The sequence below is a fragment of the Rhinolophus ferrumequinum genome, chromosome 5, assembly GCF_004115265.2.
Source record: "Rhinolophus ferrumequinum isolate MPI-CBG mRhiFer1 chromosome 5, mRhiFer1_v1.p, whole genome shotgun sequence".
Lineage (NCBI taxonomy): Eukaryota > Metazoa > Chordata > Mammalia > Chiroptera > Rhinolophidae > Rhinolophus > Rhinolophus ferrumequinum.
The window spans coordinates 56,195,407-56,219,303 of NC_046288.1; the positions used below are offsets into that span (position 1 = coordinate 56,195,407).

The following is a 23,897-nucleotide window of genomic DNA, read 5'->3' on the forward strand; positions in this document are numbered from 1 at the left end:
GTTGCTTTTTAAAATTATGTAAATTCCCACTTAGAATATTTACAAAATATTCAGAGTAACTCATAGAAGTTTAATAGGAAGCATGTCAGCAAGATAGAAGGTGTGGATAGGGCCTCATAGGGCAACATTAGTGAGTTTAACCAGGTCCCAGTGCCTGGGCCTTAGCTTTGCAGGTCCAAAAACCTGCATTTATAGATGCTAAGAAATCCACAGAGCCTAGTAGTATTGGATTTGAGGCCAGATTACCTAGTAGTTTTGATTGCTGGCTATACAATTTAACTGCCTGTGTGACTTGGGGCAACTGTTCGGCCTTTATATATATTTTACTTCTGTCATCTGGAAGATGAATATAATAACAGTACTTACCTTGTACTCTTGTGAAGATTGTGTGAGTTAGTTCCCATAGAGTACTTAATACAATGCCTGGAATGTAATAGGTGTATATCATGTTGATAGGAGTTTATATTAGGGATGTTCCTTTCCTACCTTTTTCCCTCCCCTCTCCTGGTATCATATTTCCTGAGAGGTTGAATTCTTGTTGAGAAGAAGTGAACAGCGCATCTTAAGGAATACTTCATAGGCTGTGGACCTGTCTTTCAACAGAGCTGATTATTCCTCTACACCAACTGTGGTATCTTTTCCTCACTAGAGATGTTCTGTTCATTACTGAAACTTTCTCTTCCCTCCCTGAACTCCCATGGCAATACATTTTTTGGATATTAAATGCTGGCCGTCCTTGCTCATTGATGCCCTTTCAATGGTTTAATATTATTGATAAAGTTTCAAATGTTTTTGCAATGTTTTTTAGACTGGGAAGGAAGATAGTATTTTTAACTATTGTGTTTAACATAAATAGATGTAATCATATTTTCAGGTTCTTGGTGGGTGAGGGAGCACCTCACTAGTTCTTATAACAAGGGCATTAAAGAGGCATGCATATACCTCACGTTTCCAGAGAAATTGTATCTTGTACCTTTAAGAATATAAAAATATCAAGAGTGCACAATATTAGCTGTGTACTTTACATAAATTGTGACACAAGTCCTGGTTCTAAGTTCTGTGCAATGATAAAACAAATTGTATCGCCAAGGTACCAAATGAAAACGAGGAAGGCAAATTAATGTAACAACTAACAATAACCTTGCAAATCGCTGTTTCGTGGAGAAAGCTTGGCCCTCTAAAATTGTAGTTAAGGAATAACTATGTCCTTCTCTAACAAAAGTTTCTGTCTACTGTCATGAGTATCTGTCTACTGTCATGAATTTCATTATAGAATTATTAAGACATTTAATGTTTTATAGCTAACAAAGTACTTTCATAATGTCTTACCAATGTCTTAATTCCCTGGAGGTAGACCAGCCAGTTTACCTGAAAGAAGCAACAGAGAAGTTAAATGCCAGAAATAAGAGGCATAACTAGCTGAAACCTAGATCTTCCAATTCTTACTAATTCTGTGCTCTTCTCCATTACAATACCCTTTGTTCCATAGCAGTTAAATAGTCACATGGTTTATTTTTCTTGAATGAGAGTTAAACATTTGTTTATACAGTAGGGAAGGATAGCGATAAATTAAAAAACCTAAGCTCTAGTAATCCATGAAAGGAGATTCAGGTAGCTCCTTTAGTGGAGTATTTAAGAGATTCTAAGGGGAGCCATGAGGTCTTTAAATACTCCTTTGGAATGGTTACAAAAATTTATCATTTTTTTTTCTTTTTGTACTGAAGTTCTTGGGAAGAATTATTTGGCAAAACCAGGCTGATGCTGCTGCTGGTAGCAGCAGTTGCCTTTCTAAAGAACCAAGTGCCTTGATTCTTTGAGTAGTAAGTGCACTGTTGTTTAAGGCACTGTTCCTGTACTGACAGTTCATCGCAAAGCCACCTGTGAGGGAAGTCACCAAGTTCCAGTTAGATAAGTAGATGATTGATAGATAGATAGAGGATTGATAGATGATAGGTAGGTAGGTAGGTAGGTAGGTAGGTAGATAGATAGGTGAGAGAGAGAGAGAGAGAGAGAGAGAGAGAGAGAGAGAGAGAGAGATACTTTTAACCAGGAACAACCCTTTACACTTACACTACTACTACTTGGATGATAACCCTAAAATTTGCAACAATAATAAAGAAGATCATTGCTGATGGCTAATAGGCCTCAAAAACTTGATCTTCTTCACATACCACCTTGTTGGAATGGAAAAGTTAGTGACATACACATGCTTGCTTTTTGCTCATTTTACAGTTAAGGTTTTTTCCTTTAGATAAATCTTAGCAGAGATAATTCATAGAAGTATAACACCAAAAATTTTGGAGAAAGGACCCAGAACAATGAAATAATTGAAGATTTAAAAGTGAGCCATCTAGAATTTCAGAGTGTGAATTAATTGTTGTATATTGTTTTTTCATCCTATGTATTCCCTTGTTTCTTTTTTTTCCTTCTCCTGCCTTACTCCCACCCCACTCCTAACACACACTATTCCCAGTTCTCTGGATTTTCGAGTAAAATATGTGTGTCAGTGTTATTTTATATCTTCATCAGCATCATTTCCTATCTGGCAGGCTATTATCCTTAGCAACAGCAGCAAAAACAAGCCTGGGGCTCAATAATTGCAAGAAAAGAAATAAACCATTTTAATGAAGGAGCTAACTACTTTTCTTGCCTTTCCCATTGTGACATATGCCTACAGAATTGGTCAAATAGCAGTTATTAATGTCTGCTCATTGCCACAATGGCATTTACATGATGACTTCATGTGAAGCCTGATCTGACAAAGTTTTACATTTGTTTTTGTAAATTGCTTCATTAGAATATCATATATCCCAGTAGAGAAATGCCTTAATATATGTATCCATTAACTTTTCAGCCCTAACGTTACATATTTGGCCGATACTTGTTAATTTAAAACCTACTTAACTTTTCACACCTGGGGAATTTGGAAAGAACGGTGCATGAGTTATCCAGAATCAACACAAAAATTTGATTTCTTTTTGAAAAAGATTAATGAAAAATGCAAACTAAAAGTCACTTTCTGTAAGTTTAGCAAAAGAGAATGATTTTGGTAGAAACAACTTTTTCATAACCTTCAGTTTTCACATTTTCTCTCAAAATAGCACATACACTGAAAACAAAAATTTCAGATGCCTGTGAAAAGAGACTTATTTTTTAAATAAAGTTCGAGTGAGAATCTGGGAAATAGTAATGCCACTTAAAAAACATTAGCCTTTTCTAAAAGAATTTTGATATGCCTAAGAAAGTCTGAGATTGCTAATTGAGGTAGTATAGCTAGAAAAAAACTAAACCTGGTTAGGGTCAGACCTGACAGTGTTAGCGGTGAATCACTAATGCCCCAAGATGGTAGGTATATGCTTGATGAGACTCTAACCCCAGCTGCACATAAATATCAAGTAGGCTTCCAATCCTCTTTAATATTCAAAACTTTCAAATATAAAGTTTAGTAGAGATTTTTGTCTTCCAGGTGAGAATAGCATACAGATGGGATATCTGGAGGGACACGAGGAAAGATTGAAACTCATAGACTAATGGAAAAGGTGGCAGGATACCAAAGGTGAACTTTCTGGACATTAATTTTACCTAGAGCTAATTCTGGTCACATGGGTCTTTTGTTGCAAGTTGTAATTATCTTCAATAATAGTGAGTTTATTCAGTGGATCCATGTACTATCATCCAGAAAAAGCTGAACAACCCAGCGTCTGGTGGAGTACAGCACAAGATGTTCACCTCAGTGCCTCACCATTATTATGATTCAACTATTTCATTACCAGCTATCAAATGATTTTCCTATATCCACTATGCTGATTATAAGTGAGGAGCTAGGATGGCATAATGGTGCGTGGAAGAGCATATCTGGAATTTAATGCCTCTTAAATACTATGCTAGAATTCAGAGTATATTAGGAAAATACACTAACCAGAAAGATGAGGGAAGATGAAAACTGGTGAGAAATGGACTTTCTAATATTTGTATATTAAGTTAAAAGAGAGAATGATAAACTTATCAGGTGTGCTCAATGTAAATGGTAAAAGAGGACTTTTGAAACAGATGGGGAAATATGTAAGGGGAAGTCTTGAATTATTTAAAACTATCTTAGCAAAAAATAGTAATATGGGGAAAGGAAAAGCATTCCAAAAACCTCTTCCCTAGGGAGGATGGGGGAAGGAGAAAAAGAAAAAGATAGGGAGGAGATTAATGTGTTCTTACAGTCTTATTTTAATGGTTGAGGGGATGATGCAGTGGGGAGTGAAAGTTCTTGGTTAGAGAAATAGTTAATACCTTGTTATCAAACAGTAGTGGAGAAGTATGTACTTGATTTCTGAATTCAGGAACAAGGGAATAACCCTTAAAGGGTGGGAATTAAAGTAGAACTTCCAAATATCAAGGAGAAAAATTAAATTAATAGCAACTTCATCAAATCAAAACTAAAGAAAAGAAAAAAATGTAAGAAATATAGTAATATAAAATAAATGATAAATATAAAGTAATATGGAGAAAGATCCTGTATGCTTTCCTGGGAGGATTTAATATCACAAAATGTCATTTGTCACAAAAACACACACTACAAGAGAATTTTTTTTGAAATTAGAAAAAAATATCTGAAAGTATATATAAAAACGAATGTCTGAGAGTGGCCAGAAAAACTTTTGGAAAAAAAAAGCCAAGGGTAACTTAATTCTCCTAGATATCAAACAATAACATAAAACCACTTTAATTATTCTGGTACTTATAGTAATATTAATAAAATTGTTAATGGGAAAAAAATTAAGAATCCAGAATAGATCCAGGAATAAAGGAAATATATATCTATATATCTACCTACCTACCTACCACAGTCTCTACCTTCAGTAGGGAAAAAATGAATTATTTAATAAATACAGCAAATACAACTGGTTACACATCTGAAAGGAAATGAAACAAATCCTACCTCGTATCGTGTATAGAAATATGTGACAATGAGGAAATTCACAAATTTAGTTTGAAAAAAGTTAAAGGATAAATAATAGAATTGAAAAGCATTGTATCGTGAAGGACAGATAGAGGGCTAATGTTTGTAATATACATAGAGCTCTTCTAACTTGCCAAGAAGGAAGTGTTGAAGGAAAAAAATGACACTTGTTAAGATGGTAAGGCAGACCTGATGGCAATTCAGGTCCACTGATACAGGTATAGGAACCACTGCAATGGGATTTTGCTGTGGGGAGAGGAATTGAGCCCAACTCCGAATACAGCATGGGCAAGTGGAAATGGATAGCCAAGGAGCAGGATGGGGGTCTGTGGATAGAAAATTACTAAGAGGAAGCATCAGGGTCAGGAGGAGCCTGGCTAAAGCCGCCTAATGTGATCTTTGCCAAAGACAGGCCAAGGTGATCAGACATTACCTGGGGGATAATAAAGGATAAGGAACCCGATCAGAAAAAGGATAGTGGAGGATTCTGGTCAAACTGGGTTCTTGCTAAAACTACATTTTACAAGGCACAAATTGGCCTAGGAGAAGTTCCAGGAGGCTGTCTGAAAGCTTTAGTCAAGCAAAAATCTTTGTGAGAAGTAATCCAATAGAAAAATGACAAAAGACAAAGAATAGGAAGAGGCATTTCATAGAAGAGCAAATCTAAATGACCAACATGCTTATAAAAAGATGCTCCAATTCAGTATTAGTCTGGGAAATGAATATTAAGATAACAGTAAGGTAATGACTTTACATTTATAAAACTGGTGTTAGCAATAGATGTTTAAAATGGTAACACCAACTAATGACATGAATATAGGAAAAGGTATTCAAAGGTTGAAAATCAAGTTTGTTACAACATTTATGTTACAACATAAATGTACAAAAATGTACACATGTACAAAATGCTACAACATTTGTACTCATGTTTGGCTTTCTTTTTTCAACTTTGTGTTTGGGCAATTCATTGATATTGTTAAGTGCAGTTGTAGCTTGTTCATTCTCATCACCGTACAACATTCCGTTGTGTGAATATGCAGTTTACTTACCCATTCTACTGTTAATGGACCTTAGTATAATTTTGTAAGTGTACCAATGTACACTCTCATTTTCAGGATGCGGAAATTCTTATGGTCCATTTTAAGAAAGGTACTTTTGAAACCATGTGTTTCTAACATTAAAACCCAATGCCCTTTTCCTTTTATGTAAATTTTATTTAAAGGTAATAACTTGATAACAGTTTTCTCTTATAAATTCCATAAGTCTTGCTAAGATTTTTATTCTTTGTTCATTAAGTGAAGTTCCTTTTTTATACTGGAAAATATATCTGTGCTGAATAGAACTTAGTAGGGTTAGCAGTGTATCAGAAGCCTCATGTAAGTATTCGTCTTCATTGAACCCAGCCTCTTCTATTTTTTCTGCATGGGTAAAAAGAATGACAGTATAATTCTTCCAAGCTTGTCCCAGAAGTTCCTAAAAGAGAGAAGAAGTTAAATGGCTATTTTTCTTGGACTATATTCCTCCAAAGCGAGTAAGGGAGTTACTGTGGTCCAACATAAACAATCAACAGATCTGTATGTCCTGTTTCTGACAGCTGATAAATGTACCGTGTTTCCCCGAAAATAAGACCTAGCTGGAACAATCAGTATTAATGCAGTCTTGGAGCAAAAATTAATATAAGACCCGGTCTTATTTTACTCTAATATAACACCGGGTCTTATCTAACATAACATAACATAATATAATATAACATAACATAACATAACATAACATAATATAATATAATATAATATAATAATACTCAGTCTTATATTAATTTTTGCTCCAAAAGCCACATTAGAGCTGATTGTCTGGCTAGGTCTTATTTTCGGGGAAACACAGTAATGGGAAGTGAAGACGGGGTCAAATAATGTAAGCAAATGGAGAGAAATGTGTGGGCTTTCTTTAAAAAAAAGGCTTTAGTTCTTCATTTTGATTTGCTGTTGTAACTTAGGAATACAAAACCTCAAAACTGCAGATTATCAATGCTGCATATGATACACAGGAGTCTCCTCTGACCTGCTGTTTCACTTTCCGCGGTTTCAGTTACCTGCGGTCAACCCTGGTCCCAAAAGAGCTACGTAATTCACCTCATTTATTACATCACTTAGGCATTGTATCATCTCACATCATCACAAGAAGGGTGAGTACAGTCCAGTATGGTGTTTTGTAAGAAATGACATTCACATTAACTTTTTTTTTGTTTTATTATTAGTTATTGTTAATTTCTTACTGTGCCTAATTTACAAATTAAACTCTCATAGGTATATATGTATAGGAAAAAATATAGTATATGTAGAGTTCGGTACTGCTGTGGTTTCAGGCATCCACTGGGGGTTTTGGAACATACCCCCATGGATAAAGGGGACTCTTGTATTTACATTTACAACATTCAACAATCATATTTACCTGTCCACCTGAATCTGTTAGAACCACTTAAGTCCTTTAAGTTAAAGAACCTTGACCAAGGGAATTGTTACATCTTTTTTTTGTAGGAATGTGGTGTTATCAATAAAAGCATCTTCTAAGGATTTATAATTACATAATCTGGTTACAATCTATTAATCAGATGACATGTAATGGAAAATCTAAGATCAAAATACATTTGGTGATTTGGAACAACTACAAAATATTACTGTGATTCGCATCCTCTTCACATGCTTAGAATCAAACAATTTATCGGATGACTTCTTCTAATGTGGTTGAAAAACACAGAAGACTGGTGTTCCTTTGTTTAGTAATATGTGGAAGTTGGTTATGTAATAAATTCTTGTTTGATTAGTGAAAATAAGCAGATATAAAGCAGAAGTAACAGCATGTGGCAAATTGTTCATGCAATATGAAAGGCATCTAGAAATAACCATGTAACTTTTTTGGATATTTCCAAAGTTATATGAAATCGTGACAGTATGTCAGTAAAATAACATTTTCTTCATTCCAAACACTGCCATTACCAAAATATTTCCAAAGCTGCTACAGTTTATAATAGCAAGAAAAATATAAAATGCTTAGGAATAAAACGATGACCTCCCATAATCAGAAGAAAGAAAGAGGGGAAATCAACTAATATTTAGTGCCAGATATTATAAGACTTTACATCTTTCTTTTGAAGCTCAACATAATGCTTTGTGTTATGCTTCATTATCTCCTTTATGATATGGAGAAACTGATGTATAGAGAAGTTAGTACAAATCCATAGAGAGGTATTAGCACAAATTCTGTTTTTAAGAAAAACTTGAAAAAATTGAAAGACAGTTTGGGAAATGTCTTTGTATATATGTCAATGTATATATAAAGGATATATGGTTAGTATTTGTAATATAGAAAAACTGAAAATAGAGAAAAGGAGAGAGGGAGGAAGGAAGGAAGAATCAGGACATGAAAATTTAATATTAAAATATGGGAATTATGGGACAATATATTTAAAATTAGAAACATCTCGAGACGGTGGTTACCAATTATAACTCTTAATATAGTCTGGCTTTTATCAGAGTTATTTATTTACATATCCATCTCTATAACTTGACCATGAGCTCTTTGAAGGTAAGGTCTGTGTCTTCATATATTCGATCAAACTCTCATACTCAATTGTAAACTCTCAATATCTTTTATATTAATTTGGAATTTAGACCCTCACCATCATCTCACATAGAAGGTTTAGGGCTTTATTTACTTGTTTTTACTCTTCAGTGTTAAAGCTTAATCTTTGGTACACAAAATTGTACTTTACTATAAAGCTTCTATTTTTTTCTCTGTAGTTCATTATCATGGATTTGCCTGTAGTCTGCACTTTCTGTTTTGTGTTCAGAGGGACTCTGTCAAAGAATAGGTCCAGAATTTTTCCTCATGTCTCTTCAAAATTTGGCTGTCTGTGCCATAGAATAATTGTATATTTCTAGTTCTAAAAATGCTCTGCTTTCAAGAAAATCTGAATTGAAGTTTCAAGATCTGTACATGGGAATAATTATTTTAACAGAAAGATTCTAAACTTTACAAAAGAATTTTTCAGAGATACCTTGGCATATTCTTATGTGCCTTTAAAACACAAATTAGCAAAATTTTAATTAACCCAAGTTTTGAAGAACGTAGCTCTTGTGTAAATCTAAGTAAATGTGTAATATCAACATCACATTTTACCTAATAACATAGCAAAATTAGCAGACGTCTTCAGAGTTTGTCATCTATTCAGTATATTGTAACACATCTCTCCATGGAAGAGACTGAGAGGGTTGTTGCAGACGTGATAGGTTAAGATAAGGTCATAGGGTGGCCTCTAATCTGTTACGATTGGTGTCCTTGTAAAACACATTTGGGCAAAGACAAGAATACAGGGAGAATGCCATGTGAAACAAGATGGCCATCTATTGGCCAAGGAGAGAATCCTTGGACAGCTAAATCCTTCGCTCACACCCCTCAGAAGGGGCTAACCCAAATAACATCTATTTTATATTCCCAGCCTTCATAACAGAGAGAGAATAAATTTCTGTAGCTTAAGCCATCAGTCAAGTGGTACGTACTTATGGCAGCCCTAGCAAATTAATACAGATGGCTGAAAAACTTAATGAAGTGCTAAATAGATCTAGGTGCTAGGAATAAAATGATTCCTGGTCCATTTACATAAGAATCACTTTTGATGCTTGCTAAAAATGCATCAGAATCTTTATGATGGAACCTGGGAATTTGAATTTTAAAAACCATGCTATCAGATTTATTCTTTCTGCAAATATTTATTGAGGGTCTACTTTGTTTCAGGCATACAGTGGAATCAGACATACATGTCTTGCTTATATCAAGTGGAGATTCTTGTGTATTAACACCGAGAGCTGAGGAAGAGAGACAGACAGAAAAAAAAAATTGTCAGTTTGTTATAATTGCAAGTAGAGTGCTAGAAAATATATTGGCGCTATGGGGGCAGCCATTTAACCCCATTTGGGGTGGGAGGGGGAAGTGAGAGTAAAGGGAGAAGTCAGGAAAGTTTGTCACATGTGATGATGCTTTGAGCATAAGAATTAACAAGAGAATTAATCAGGCACTAAAGACATACCAAGCAAGAGAGTGAGCATTATAGGGGTTTATATAGTATTGGGATTTTCTTTCTGTCCAGCTACTGATGTTTCTTCATTCTTTATAAGTTTCTCAAATTTGAGCTAGATCTGATATTCACCCAGTACATTATTGATGTGTTCATATTGCATAATATTGAAACATGACAGACAAGTTAATAAATAGCGACTGCCCTTAACCTCTTGAGTGCTACCCCAAAATCCACACTCTCAGTATTGGTTTATGCATGGACAATATTTGCCATTAAATATTTTCAGAACATCACTATAATAGAAGTATGTGCAAACAAATTGTTTGACTCAAGTGGTCCTTCCCTGAATTATATATTACAACAGAATTCTTCTCTTACTAAGTTAGTACTTGCTGCATTAAATGATATAACTTTCACAGTATGTCTTTAGTTCCTGGTTTTCTGCACTGTAACAGTAACATGTTCCCTACGTGTCTCCAACATATACTTTAAAGTATAATATGATTCAGGGATAATGAGTTAAAGCACCTAAGGATAATAGATTTGCAAGCTCAACACCACTTAGGAGTCCATATGTTCAGCCGTTGGGAAGTTTTTACATGTTGATAATTATTTATGAAATCATGCTCATGTCCTGAACTGTGAGAGAAATTGCACTTTTGAATTACTGCCCAAAATAGAAGAGAATGGTTGATTTAGCTTATAATCTTTAGATTGATTTTTGGCCGGAAAATAGTTGAATATTTGAAAGTAGTGTCGCTTGGTGTATAGTCATCATGTTAGTGGCCAAACGTGTTCTCTACGGACCCAGGGAAACAATCGCAGTTGATTGATACCTCACATAAAAATCCAAGAGCAAGATAAGTTAATGTAAGTTATCTGGTGTTAATAATTTAAATATAGTACTAAGCTAGATGGAAAATTTACAATCAATCATGAATTGTTTGGTTTCAGACTGCTAATGGGTATGAGTCCATCTAGTCCTTTTGGGACAACTAGTTAGGATATAAACTTTGTTTTCCAGGAATTATGTTCATTTTCCCAGGACCTCACCAGCCCTGCCCCATTTGTTTGTGGTTGATGAAATCATAGCATCTGGACTTTTTAGGGGGAAACTTTAAAAAAAGCCAACTATTACATCAACTGAGAAAAAAAAAGTTATCATGGAACAGGAGGACAGTAAGGACCGTTCTTTATATTTTATGCTATTCCCTTACTCTCATCACACTTAAAACGCCACATTTTCCTTCTCAGAGAGCCAAAGCTGAATTTGATAAGACCTCGTTAGGTCAGATTCAGAGAATTTTCAACCTTTGAGATTATCTGTCCAAATTACCTTATTTTACAAATGATGATATTGAGGTCTTGCAATGTGAAATGGCTCGGCCGAAGCCACATGGCTGGTTGTTGGCAGGCCTGGCCTGTAGCATAGGTCCCTGGCCTGCCAGGCCCATGTCCTTCCCACTAACTTGGGGCTTCTCAGTTTAGCTTTACTAAGCCAGTGAATTTTCTTCCCAGAGTTTCTTTCTAAATTAATAAGGAAGTTCTTATAAATCAGGGCGATGGAAGTTTGATTTCACTCTTAACTTTCTTCTGAAGCCTGGCAAGATAGTCCAAAAGAAGTCTACAAATAATATGTCCTAATTTTAGGATAAGACAAATTCTAACAATAAAATAATAATGACCATAGCAAATATTGATTGTACACTTGCCATGTGCCAGTGCCTGAGTTAATTGACCATTATGTGAATATGACATGAATCCCAAAAGTAACCCAGTAGACACTATTATCTTTCCCAATTTACCAATGAAGAGATTGAAATTACATGCCCAAAGTCACAAGGCAAGTAAGCAGCTAAACAGGAACTTGAACACAGGTGTAACTTACTCCAGAACCCAAGCTCTTAACCTCTGTAGTTGTTGCTCGTATGTAATATGTTGCTCGTGTCTAGTAGTTCATTTGAATGGCACTCAGCACAATCTGGGTAGTGATGGCAATAATAAAAACCATAGTAATTTTCTGCGAACCCACTGTGAACCTACTGTAAGTCAGGCATGTTGACAAGCACATTATATTTACTCAATACAACCCTCAGAACTCTTGACATAGGTAAAATTATCTCCATTTTATAAGTGAGGAACCGAAGCCTAGAAAGTCTTAGTAACATTTATAGTCATATACCTAGAATTATACAGCAAGGCTTATTTTTCAACTAAATTCTATCAAACAACTCTGAGTAAGCTGATGACCTTTGTTTAATATTTTCCAGACCTTGCATTGGCTTTTCTAAGCCTTTTGGATACCCATCCACCTATAACATCAACAGTCGAGTTGTTCATTCTAAATTAAAAAAAAAAATACACGTGTGAGGCCGGATTGTATGCAGTAACAATACCTGATACCCTGGTAGTGGGAAGAACGGGGACTTGCGTCAATTCCCGGTTCAGTCCCTAACGTTGTTTGGCTGTGTGCTAGCACTTTCCTTAAGGTGGCATTATTACATCTGCTCTGATCCACTATTTGTGGAATTTTTTTAACATTCAATTGTTACTCAGATAACATTCAGATGAATCATTTCCTTCCCCCCCCCCCCAATTTTGGAGAGACTCTTCATTGTCATCTCTACCATTTTGCTGTAAATTAATAAAGTCCTAGCCTAAATAAAAAGTGAACATGTAGAGAAGTGTTTCAGTTATCACAGCTGACATCCTGTATGCCTCTGTAAAATATTAGAGCACAAATTGAGAGAGGTATTTAAAGGGACAGCTGGGAGGTACAGGAAACAAGGGGTCACTTCTCAAGCATGGACTTTACAGACGTCTTCTATGGCACACATCAGTGCCCCCAGAAAAGGGGAAAGGAAAGGGATGAAGGCAGACGTTCTGTTCGCCATTTTGCATGAGCCAGGAAAAAAAAATCCAGGGTGTGTCTGAAACAAGAGGACCTTAACAACTCTTTGCTCCTTCCTAACAGCTGTGGGTCCTGTTGAATATTTAGACATTCTGCAGCTGCTCCCAATCTGTGAGCACATCCAGATGGCTGCCACCAATATCTGAGGCACCTTCAGGAAGAAGGTCGTAAACAGCCAGTCTGTGCTTACTTAGGTGATCCTCAACCGAAGAGCACAGTGAAGCCCAAAATAGGACTGTAGTGTCTTCCAGGGGTAGTGAGCCCCTCAGTATTACTAAGTATTGGCTGCTGAGTTCTCCTGGGAGAGAACTTATTTACTCTCAAAAAATATATAAGGCATCTGAGTTTGGCCCTAGCCCATCTCCTCTCTGCCTTCAACTCCTGAATTGGACACTACTTAAGGAAGGCAGCCATAAGAGAAAGCTGTGTGTCAGACACCATTTTAAAAAGATCATAGATATATAGGAATCAAATTCACTTCTATATAAAAAAAAAATCGGGATTGTAAATTGTTCTATATCCTAAAACTGGAAAAATCTATTTTCAAAGTGTATGTCTTTTAAATACCCTTTTTGGCTCAGCATAGGACTAGCACAGAGAAAAATTGGGAGACATATGGAAAGAGTCAAGTTAGTTTGAGAAATATTTGTTTATGCGTTTACTGAATTTACTGAACTATATCCATCTATAGCTTAAACTAAATGTTTACTATCAGCTTTAAATGAGTTTTAAAAACTATTTAAAAATTACACTGATGGAAAACTGCACATTTCTCACCAGAAATATTGTTTGAAATGCCAGGCTTTAATAGTTTGGGGAGGTTTATGGGTTTTCTTAGATTCCACATTGTTTCTTAATTGCAATCATCTTCTCTTTTTCTTTGCTTTTGTACAGCATGTCCTTGATTTTTCAAGAGTTGATGAGGATTATTTTTCATATACTTGTCACCCTAATTTTTTCCACTAGTTTCTTGTGATTACACATATGGCTTGTTTTTTGTTTTTCTGTGTTTTTTTCCCCCCCATTTTTAGAAACATGCACAGTTACTGAAAAATAAAACGTGTGTCATTTAAAACAATCTTATGCCTTTACTACTTTAAGAGAAAAATGCCTTTCTTTAAAGCAAAGTATGCTGTCCTTCTAAGTGAAACAGATCCCACATCAGCATGATTAGAGACTGGACCAAAAAAAGAGTAGCGTTTAGAAAAATTCTTCTTCAGTGAAAAATGTCTACTATCTATTCTCCTTGTAGTTTACCTATGGAGCTTCTAGTAGAAATGAGTTCTCTGAGCTCAAAGACTTAATGAGGCTGCTGAGTAATACAGGTCACGTCGAGCATTTAAATTTCGATGGCCCCAGACTAGAGAATCAAGAAATTGAACAGAATGGAGCAGATCAATGAGCAGTTTCCAGGAACTGGTGGTGGTATATGGGCCTTGCTCATAAATGTATATATACTATATGCAGGTATTACTCCCTCCATCTCCTAGCTGGGGCCATATCCAGGACCTTTGCCCTCTCCCCATCTTCTTTCTTAGACTGGCTGAATAAGCCTGCAACTTAGGGACTTAGAATAAATGAACAAACAACAGGGATGTTCCACTCAACAAAGATGACGTGTCATTCAGGTTCACTCTGAGGTCCCTGTGGTTTTTCTCATGGTTGGAATGGATCAGTTACTGACCCTACAGATGAGCCAAGCAAAGCATCTGAAATTCCTGATTTCTTTCCTATAAATAAAGCTTAGATCTCTCCTCATTGTTTACCATGATGGAGGTCTCAGTGGAGTCTCCTTTCCCGCTGGTCACACATTACACTGCATTGGCACTTAAAGCATTGTCTTAAACTTCTCTCTTCTAGACTCCAAGCTTTTTGAGGGCAGGGTCATATTATTCTCAATCATGAAGCTCTGTGCAGGTACTTTTTACCGTGGTCAATGAATCAGTGAATGAACACCTATTTGTTGGTGAACTGTAAGAGCTTGTGTTCTTGATGTTGAATGGATGCAAGTCAGTATTTTACTTCAGTGGTTCTGAAACTTGACTATTTTTAAGAAATACATGGAAAGTTTATGCAAATACAGATATGTAGGCTTTACTCTTGAGATTCTGTTTCGGTAGGACTTGGATGAATCTGCACTTTTGAAAAGTCCAATTGATTTTGATGCCGATAGTCTGGGGACCACATTTACAAACTTATTCAGGCTTACGGTTCTTAGGAGTTTGAGACTTAGTTAACCTCTGAAGTTTAGTGCCTCATTTTTTTTTTCTTTTTCAGTGATTTAATTGTAAAATTGACTGACTGAATTCCTCTAAAGAAATTTGTAAAAATGATTCAGATTCTTGGTGGGAAAATCAAATAATTTTTACCAACTATTTCTATGTGATCAACACTTGTTTTAGATGACTTGTTTTAAATGTGCTTTAAACGTGAAAAATTTTAAGCAGTTTTTTCAGAATAATGTCCTCCAAATGGGAATGACAGTACTCGTGTCATTGCCTTTTGGTATTACCTGGATCATACGCACTGGGGACGATGCCACCTCTCCGCAGAGAGGCATGTCCGCTCTCTGCACCAGCAGTGCGAGATGGAGACCCTCTTGCCCAAAGTGCCGTGCCAGGGCCTCCTTGACCGCCTGTTTCACATGGTCCTCGCTCAGCCTGCTGTGTGGACAACCTGGAGTGTCCAACACCTGGACCTGCAGGGTTATCTCTTGCCCCGCTCGACGCATGAAGCCATGGAGGTGAGAACTGCGGCCCAGACTACAATCTTTGGTCACAGAACCTGGAGCAAAGCTGCTGTGGAAGTCAGTGCTTCCCAGAAGAATGTTCCCAGCAGAACTTTTTCCACTCTGAGTCAGGCCAAAGAGGGCCAAGTTGATGATCATCTTGTTGGAGTCCGTCATGGCTGTTGGTAAACAAAAGCTCAGCATAAGCATGTAGGCTTCGAAGTTCACCCCATGAAAAGCTGCTTACCCGGTCTGGAGCGTTCTAGGCATTACCTGTAATCTGTTTTCCCCTCGCAGTGACCAAAGCGTGGAGAAGTGTTTAACGTGTAGAGACACCCCAGTGACCAAGGGGAGATTGAAATAATATCTCTAGTTTGCAATGGGAGAGGAGAGAGAAGTCTGATACAGATAAGGAAGGGAGGAAGAAGCAAGAATTGCAGGAAAATGGTGGGGGGGAACAAATTACGTGAAGGTAATGTAAACCATGTTTAGGAGGAATATGGTTAATCCTCAGTGTGGTAGGTGAGTTGGTTTAGGAATGGGTGCTGAGCTTCCAGAGTTCAAAGCTAGCAGCAGTATTTCAAAATTATTCTCTCTTGGCAAAGTGAAAACAGCACAGTGGGAGAAACAGCCCTTCCTGCATTTTAAACAATGTCTCCCACCTCCCCATCTTTACACTGCTTGAATACACAAGTGGCATCTGCAAAAAATCATCTTGCCTGATTTCCTGAGTGATTCTCTTCTATAAAACCTGAATAATGTTAAAGAAGACTTCTGTTTCTGTTTACTATTTTTTTACAACCAGGCAACATTCTGATGCAAATGAGAACTACTTGTAATTTGTTTTGAAATAATTATTAAATCGTCTTAATGGCACACCATGGTAAAGAATTAAGTCCAGGACATTGTGCAGCTCAGGAGGGAGGAGAACCTTGGGAGACTCTATGCCATTCACAATACCCCTGAATTGTAGTCAATCTTTTGTGCAAAGCATAAGCCCCTTAGAGCAGTATAAGGTCATCGATCATTTTCATTAGATCAATTAGGCAGTGCTACTGGCCAATTGCTAAAAGTGCTCAACTACTGATTGAGCAATAAAGACATAATACTGCATATTTGTTATTTTTCCTTATAACTTGTACTTTTATTATATAGTTTCATGTACCTCTGGCCTTTCTTGTGCTCTAATGCCCCTCACCCCAATATCCCTAGACCCTAACATGAACACCTTGACGGAGCCTCACAGCCCATACAAAAATACTCATTTTTGGGGTCGCTCAAGGTGACCCCAGCTCACCCACTTAGTTCAGCTGTGTCAGTTGTACCTTAGTCACTCATATTTTGTTTTGTTCTTAATCCTGACTCAGATGCATGATTGAAAAAATAATAATTATGGAATCCCAATCCATTTGCTGTATGTTACATACCTTTTCCAATGTTAAAAATTCTTTTTCCACAAAAGACTTCCCTTAAGCTGGTGCAGTCGTTCTTTAGTACGAACTTTAGCCTTTTGACGTTATTGTACCACTCTGGGACTGACACTGTATGTTATTTTATTTAGTTAATCTGTTACCAGAATCCTTTCTGTAAATGATTAATTGTCTTTCTCTGATCAGCACTGAGTTTTTATGTCACTTGACAGACTTGTAATTTCAATAAGTACTTGCTTAAACTTCTATTTCCAGTATTAAATTCTTTGTTTCAGGGCATTGTTAATAGATAACAATTTATGTTTCAGGGCATTGTTAATAGGTAACAATTTATAGCATAAAGTAATGCAATATTGGCAAGTGTTAAAACAAACTAGACAGTCAAAAGCAATAGTCTCATTTTTTCCGTTGTAATTGATGTACACCCTATCACTACTTCATGAAAAGTTTCAACAGATATGTAATATACCTGAAATAAATATATTGACTTCATAACAATATTTAGTTCATAAATTCAAAAATTCTCTTAAGAAAACTCTCTTGGAAATGTCCATGCAATCGAAATGTGTTATCTTAATTGATGTAATCACTAGCATGAATAAACCAGCACACCCAGTTTCTATACCAATTAATGATAGTACATTTATGGAGTACAATTAACTATAACTTGAAGCCAAATAAATTTTGCTTAAAAAAGAGGGTTTTATTTTGTTATTGAAATCTTAAACGTGATTTGTTTTCCACTTCTTAGTATATAACCCATACTTTCCAAAACACTTTCTTGTGTGTAAGATGTAAACACCTTCGTATGGTTATATTCTGGTTCATCCTGTACCTCTCAAAAAGTCTGTGAAGTATGCATTTCTGCGTGAAGGAGTCTTGGAGACATCTGGAATGCCTTATGATTTCATGAGCAGAAAGTTAAAAACTCGTCTTCGTGTGTGGATATGATAAGGAAAACACGAACTGGATTCATTCATCTGACAAACACATTCGGCTTTTTTGAATGAAGCAGAAAAGAACTTCCCCCAGGTGGCAGTAGCAGCCTGTTTCCTAAGAAGCGATTTGAACCAGAATGTATTTTCATTTTCTTCGTCAAACCATAAACTGACATCTTCAACTAGGCAATCTATAACAACATATATTAATTATGTGGAAGATTTTTTGAATGAACACAAAACTAAGCCTTCTTTCCTGTTCCTTCTAGAAAGTGGCACATGTAGAATGTTCTTAGTTTTTAAACACTCCACTTTGAAATCAGTTTAAATCATTTGCTAAATGCAACAGTTGACTCTCTAAAGAGTAAGGTTCAGAGTTCATATGTGTAGTCAAAATTCCAATGAGACTGCAAAATTTTTAAATAATTTCCAAGAGGTTTAATGGAGATTTTAGATCTGAGTCTGCTTAGAGGTCATATAGAAGGGTACTCAATTAATATTAGATGATATCAAATGATTGATGTTTATTTTTTAATCAGGGTGAAAAAAACAACCTGAAAAATTACCTCACTCTTTTCAGTAACTTGGCTAAATATAATGTAGCAAGGATAAAACTGTAACGTTAACAGCTGGTTCCAGGATTTCTCTGAGAAAGGGAACTGTCTCTGCTTGAGGAAATAGTTTGATTAGCAATTTAAGGTAGAATGGGGATTCAGAAAACATGAGCCAAACTCACAAAAAGTGATTGCCAAACTGCTGGGAATGGGGGAAGGGCCAAGAAAAGAGAAGGGAAGATCAGGGTATATAAAGGAGGGAGGGAGAGAGGGAAGAGGGGAGAGGAGATCTCCCACTTGAGAAAATGGCTAAGGAACTATGTTAGAGTGGAGATAGTTAATGTTCAGTTTTAAGTTCTTTGCATTTCTGGGATCTAAAGTCTGCCATGTTCACAGTTATCTTACGTGAAGGTGATTTTTATTTTTGTTTTTGGATGTTGTTAGCGTTTTACTTGACAGAAATTAATGAAAAGACCTGAGGTTCACCTAGGTTAGCGCAGGACGGAACACAAAAGTTGGAGATTGTGAAATGACTTCTGAACTGATGAATTCAGGAGAGGCAAGAGGTTGAAGCTAGAAGAACCGTAGTCCCTAGGAGCTTACAAGACTCTTTGGGAGGATTTCAGACTTTTCATAATATATGAAATGAGATACGTGGTAAGGGGACTCTAGCTGACAGTAACAATTATGTTTCAAATTACACACACACACACACACACACACACACACACACACACTATTAGTTTACTAGGTGCCATAACACAGTATCATCGACTGAGTAACTTAAACAACAGAAATTCATTTTCTCATAATTCTGGAGGCTGGAATTCGGAGATCAGATGTCAGTGAGATAGGTTTCTCCTGAGGCCTTTCTCCTTGGTTTGGGAATTGCCATCGTCTTCCTATGTCTTCACATGATCTTCCCTCTACAGAGAAAACCATTTGTCTGTGTCCAAATTTCCTCTTCTTATAAGGACACCAGTCATATTGGATTAGGGCCCAACCTAATGACCTCGTTTTAGCTCAATTATCTCTTGAAAGGCTTTATCTCCAAATACAGTCACATTCTGAGGTACCGAGGGTTAGAACTTCAACATGAATTTTGGAGGGACACAATTCAGCCCATAGCACACATTGATGGGTGTGTACGCATATATGTATGTATGTAAAAATTATATAAATTATATGTCACTCAGGAAAACTCTCTATACTCCATAAAATTGAGTTTTAATTTAGTATAAATAGTTCTTGACTTAACAGCAATTTGATTTAAAAGTACTTCCACAGTTGTAGACAAATTCCAACTTGCATTGGCTTGAACTGTGACCCCTCTGCTCATATGTTATCTTTTCGTAATAAATAAGACCCTTAGAGTAAAAACCAAATCCGTATTTATAATGTCTAAATGACATTAAACTTGGCCACCACTGCTCCAAGTAGAGGGGAACACTCAAGCTGGTTAAAGTTGATGGTGATTTGCTTGACTCAGTCTGAGGTGGTCTTAGAATAAGACATCAGATCTCACCTTTCAAAATATTTTAGAGAACACTGGTCAGTAGGTTAAACTTGGGGGACAGATGGTCCTAATTTGAATGCAGTTTAAAGGTTCTTGGAGCAATAAATAATGCCCATGTCTGGGCAGGAATACTGATGGAAATAGGAGAGCTTCACTCCAAACTTGGCTGGTTTCATAAAGACTCTACCAACCCCATCCCCACACAGGAACACTTAGGATGTTTTTGTTTGATGTGGCTGATTTTTTTTTGTTTTGCTTTTTTTTTTTTTTTTTTTTACTATTTACTAGCTTGTTCACTATTTTGTTTTCCTTCTGAGTATTTCTAATTAATTTCTTAGAATTATAAATGAAATATGTCTATTTCAAAGCATTTAGGAAATTCAGAAAAGAACAGAGAGGAAAATAGAATCATTCTTAAACCTTTCTATCCTGGGGCCCATGGGACAGTGTCTCCTCTTGGTGTCTGACACAGTAAGTACATTTCTTTTCCAAACTACTCATTTCCTCTCTCTATTTACTCCTCTTCTTTAAGAACCCTACAGTCATGAGAGGCATTACTAATGGGATTATATTGAGCATATGAATTGTGTCAAGTCAAGAGTAATTGTTGACAATCAGGATATGGTATTTTGCTAGGGTACTGCATTCAATTTTCTAAGATTTATTTACAATGTTAGCAACTTTATTAATAGTGAGATTGGTTTATAGCTTTCTCTTTTTATCCTATATTTGTTAGGTTTTCAGGTCAGGAATATGCTAACCTCTTAAAATGAATTAGGAAAATGTCTGTCTTTTATTGCGCTCTGTTATAACACCTTGACAATTAATACATCCCTAGAAAGTTTGAAGAAACTTTCAGGAAAACAGCTGAGCCCAGAAACTTTCTGGAAGTCATTCTAGAACAACTTTGAAAATTTCTGTCATGGTAATTGGACTCGTGTCAATTTTGGTGATTTATAGTATAATCAATATATAATTTACCCATATTTTAAATTGTTTAAAGTATAATTACCTCTATTTCTGGCATTAGATCCCCCTTCTTGTTCTGAGATAGCTTATATATTGGGATTGGCTTTGTATAATTGGTAAATGTTTGTGTGGGCATGCATGTGTGTATGCAATTAATTTTTGTACTTTTATCGTTTGAAGTGGATTCCCATGAACATAAACAAAATTTATAATCTGATGCCTCTACAATGTAATGATTTGACTTGCAAAACTAAACTTTTGGTCACCAAATCTGTGCCAGTCATTGACCAAGAACTCTGAGCCATCATTGAAGAAATGCATATAGTCTTGAAAGCAAGAGAAAAATCAGTGAAGTTTTAATTTTATACTTACTAAAGGAAATTGAATGTTGACGAAAAAATGTCAGCACAACAAATGCTTACTGTAGTTTCTCAAAATTTGTCAAATGATCTCAAAGCTCCCAAGCCTTATTCCTGAAAAAGTTATGATAAATTTTATTACTCTAATTAGTTCCTGTTTGATAAAAGACCTTTTTTATTTACTTTTGAGAAATAAGATAAAGTATAATACAAAATGCCATCGAATATATATAAAAATAATTTCATATGTCAAAGATTTTATATGTTTTATTCCTCTTACCTACAAAATAACATGCACTCAACCTGCATGAATGCATATGTTTTATTAGCCAAATTGCAGAAGCTGAGAGTCTCATAATGATTACTAAAGCTACTAACCCCTTAGCCTCTGAGACAAGATACTAGGCTGGCTTCAACCTCTCAGAGACTCAAGTTATGTCATGTACATTATTCAATTGCAAACATTTCTGAATTATAAATTCTTCTAATAGTGTCCTGGGAAGTTTTAGAAACTTCCTTTATCGTGGTATGAAGTATCATGAATGCCATGAATAGTAGTTAGAAGATTCCCCACCTGATTCGTCCTAGACTTGATGCCACAAAATCTTTCAGTGTATGGGAAATAGGTTTTTCTTTCTTTTTTTCCACAGTAATTGAGAATCTCGAGTTAATAAAAATAGACTCTGCATAATAATAACTATAACTTATCTAATATATTTATAATCTTCTTAGAAACCTAGTTTTTCTTTTCCAAGAAAATATAATCTTTTTTCCCCCTAACAATAGTCAGTATGGAACTAACTTCCCAGATACTGTCACTAGAATTTGCTGATACCAAAATGTCTGAAACCTGGAACCAACAAAAGATACTACTAATTACTGAAAGGTCAAAAAATCCTCTAACTCCCTTAATATTTTTCCATTCAATATTGAGGTTTTGTGTGTGTGTGTGTGTGTGTGTGTGTGTGTGTTTTGCTTGCCCAGTGAAGGACTGTAACCATCAACTAAGCTATGCAAAAGACGTCATTTGTGACAATAGGACAATTTTATCAGGCTCCTATTAGAGAGTGTCAGCTACATGGGTGTTATACTCGTATTAAATTCAGGTCTTGAGTGTTTTCAGGGGATAAAATATCAGATGGCAAAGCTCTACTATGTAACAGCCATTTATTTAACTTTAAAAGATAAAACATCAGAGCACTAAATGTACTTCTGTTGCCTGAAACAGGAATTTGAGATTTCCAAATTCCTAACAATACTGAGGCGTGACAAAAATACTGAGAAAAGGCTAATCAAATGAATATCATTCATTGTAGATTTCTATACCATGCAGATTCCTCAGAACACATTGCAGGAAGGTGGTTAGTGATGCATAAAAGGAAACCTGAGTTTTATGTTTGTGTATGTGTACATGCAACGTTATGTAGAAGTTCAACGTACTGTAATAGAAAGTTAAGACTTTGTAGAACATGTACAAGGCATTGTTTATTAACTCACACAAAACCTCTGAGGTGGGTAGTATTGTTAACACCATTTTAAAGGACTCTGACGCACAGAGAGGTTAAGTAATTTGCTCATGGTCATGTAGTTGGTAAATGGCAGAGTTGGGGTTACTCTTTTTTTTTTTTTTTCAGAGTGTAATTGTTGGTACTCATCTGCTCAATCAGTTGCTATTTTCATTTCAACTGCAGCACTTGGCAAGAACAATAGGGTTGTATGCCAGAGTGTAGAGAAGGGCCACTGGGAGGAAGCAAAGGGACATTGGGGAGTACAGTTTACCAGTATATATAAACTGGTACTTTGTTTTTATGCTTCTTTCCCTAAAAATGTTTTGGGAAAACATTGAAAATATAAAATCAAGAAATAGTGAATTTTATACATGATGTATTACAGAATTGTACACCTGAAACCTATGAAACTTTACTAACCATTGCCACCCCAATAAACTTTAATTAAAAAGAAAAGAAATAGTGGATTTTCTAAAGGAAAAGTTAAAGTTATCCAAAGTTAGTTAAATTTTGTCAATAATGTGCTTTGCTTCTGTTTGGGGCCTAATCTTGTTTGATCGAGGTAGGCCATTTTAATCACAAAGACTCCTCTCAAAACCCCAACTCTGAAAACAAAAATAGTAACAAGAATGATAGCAGCTATATTTTATGGGCAATTAATATGAAGCAGACATGTGCTAAGTACTTTATGTGAATTTTTTCGTGTAATCCTCGTAACAAAGTCTGTATTGTAGACACAATTATTATCACTGTCCTAGTGAAGAAACTGAGACTCAGGAGAAGAATCCTCCTACGGCCACACAGCTTAGAAGTAGCAGAGGGAGAATTCCAACCCAGGTCTACCTGAGTCCAGAGACCTTATGCTTACATATTATATCATAAAATGAATATAAGAACAAAAGGAAAATATTAAGTGCTCTGCACAATTCTTTTCCTTATGTTCTGCTTAATTCTGGTCA

The 23,897-nt window shown here is 35.9% G+C and overlaps 1 protein-coding gene across 3 annotated transcripts; it reads right to left on the reverse strand.

The window, feature by feature from the left end:
• Nucleotides 1-396: 396 nt before the first annotated feature.
• On the reverse strand, nt 397-17,217 carry GIMD1 (GIMAP family P-loop NTPase domain containing 1). Of its 3 annotated transcripts, XM_033105926.1 has the most exons (4): nt 17,092-17,217; nt 15,449-15,843; nt 1,330-1,368; nt 397-423 (listed from the first exon to the last, which is right to left on the reverse strand). In XM_033105926.1, the coding sequence occupies exons 2-4, from the start codon at nt 15,839-15,841 to the stop codon at nt 412-414; spliced, it is 444 nt and encodes a 147-aa protein (XP_032961817.1). In that variant the 5' UTR covers nt 15,842-15,843; nt 17,092-17,217; the 3' UTR covers nt 397-411. The 3 variants fall into 3 exon arrangements, with proteins under 3 accessions (XP_032961817.1, XP_032961814.1, XP_032961816.1); XM_033105925.1 differs by lacking the exons at nt 397-423; nt 1,330-1,368 and adding an exon at nt 6,130-6,424; XM_033105923.1 differs by lacking the exons at nt 397-423; nt 1,330-1,368; nt 17,092-17,217 and adding an exon at nt 6,129-6,424 and having other exon boundaries at nt 15,449-15,868.
• Nucleotides 17,218-23,897: the final 6,680 nt, after the last annotated feature.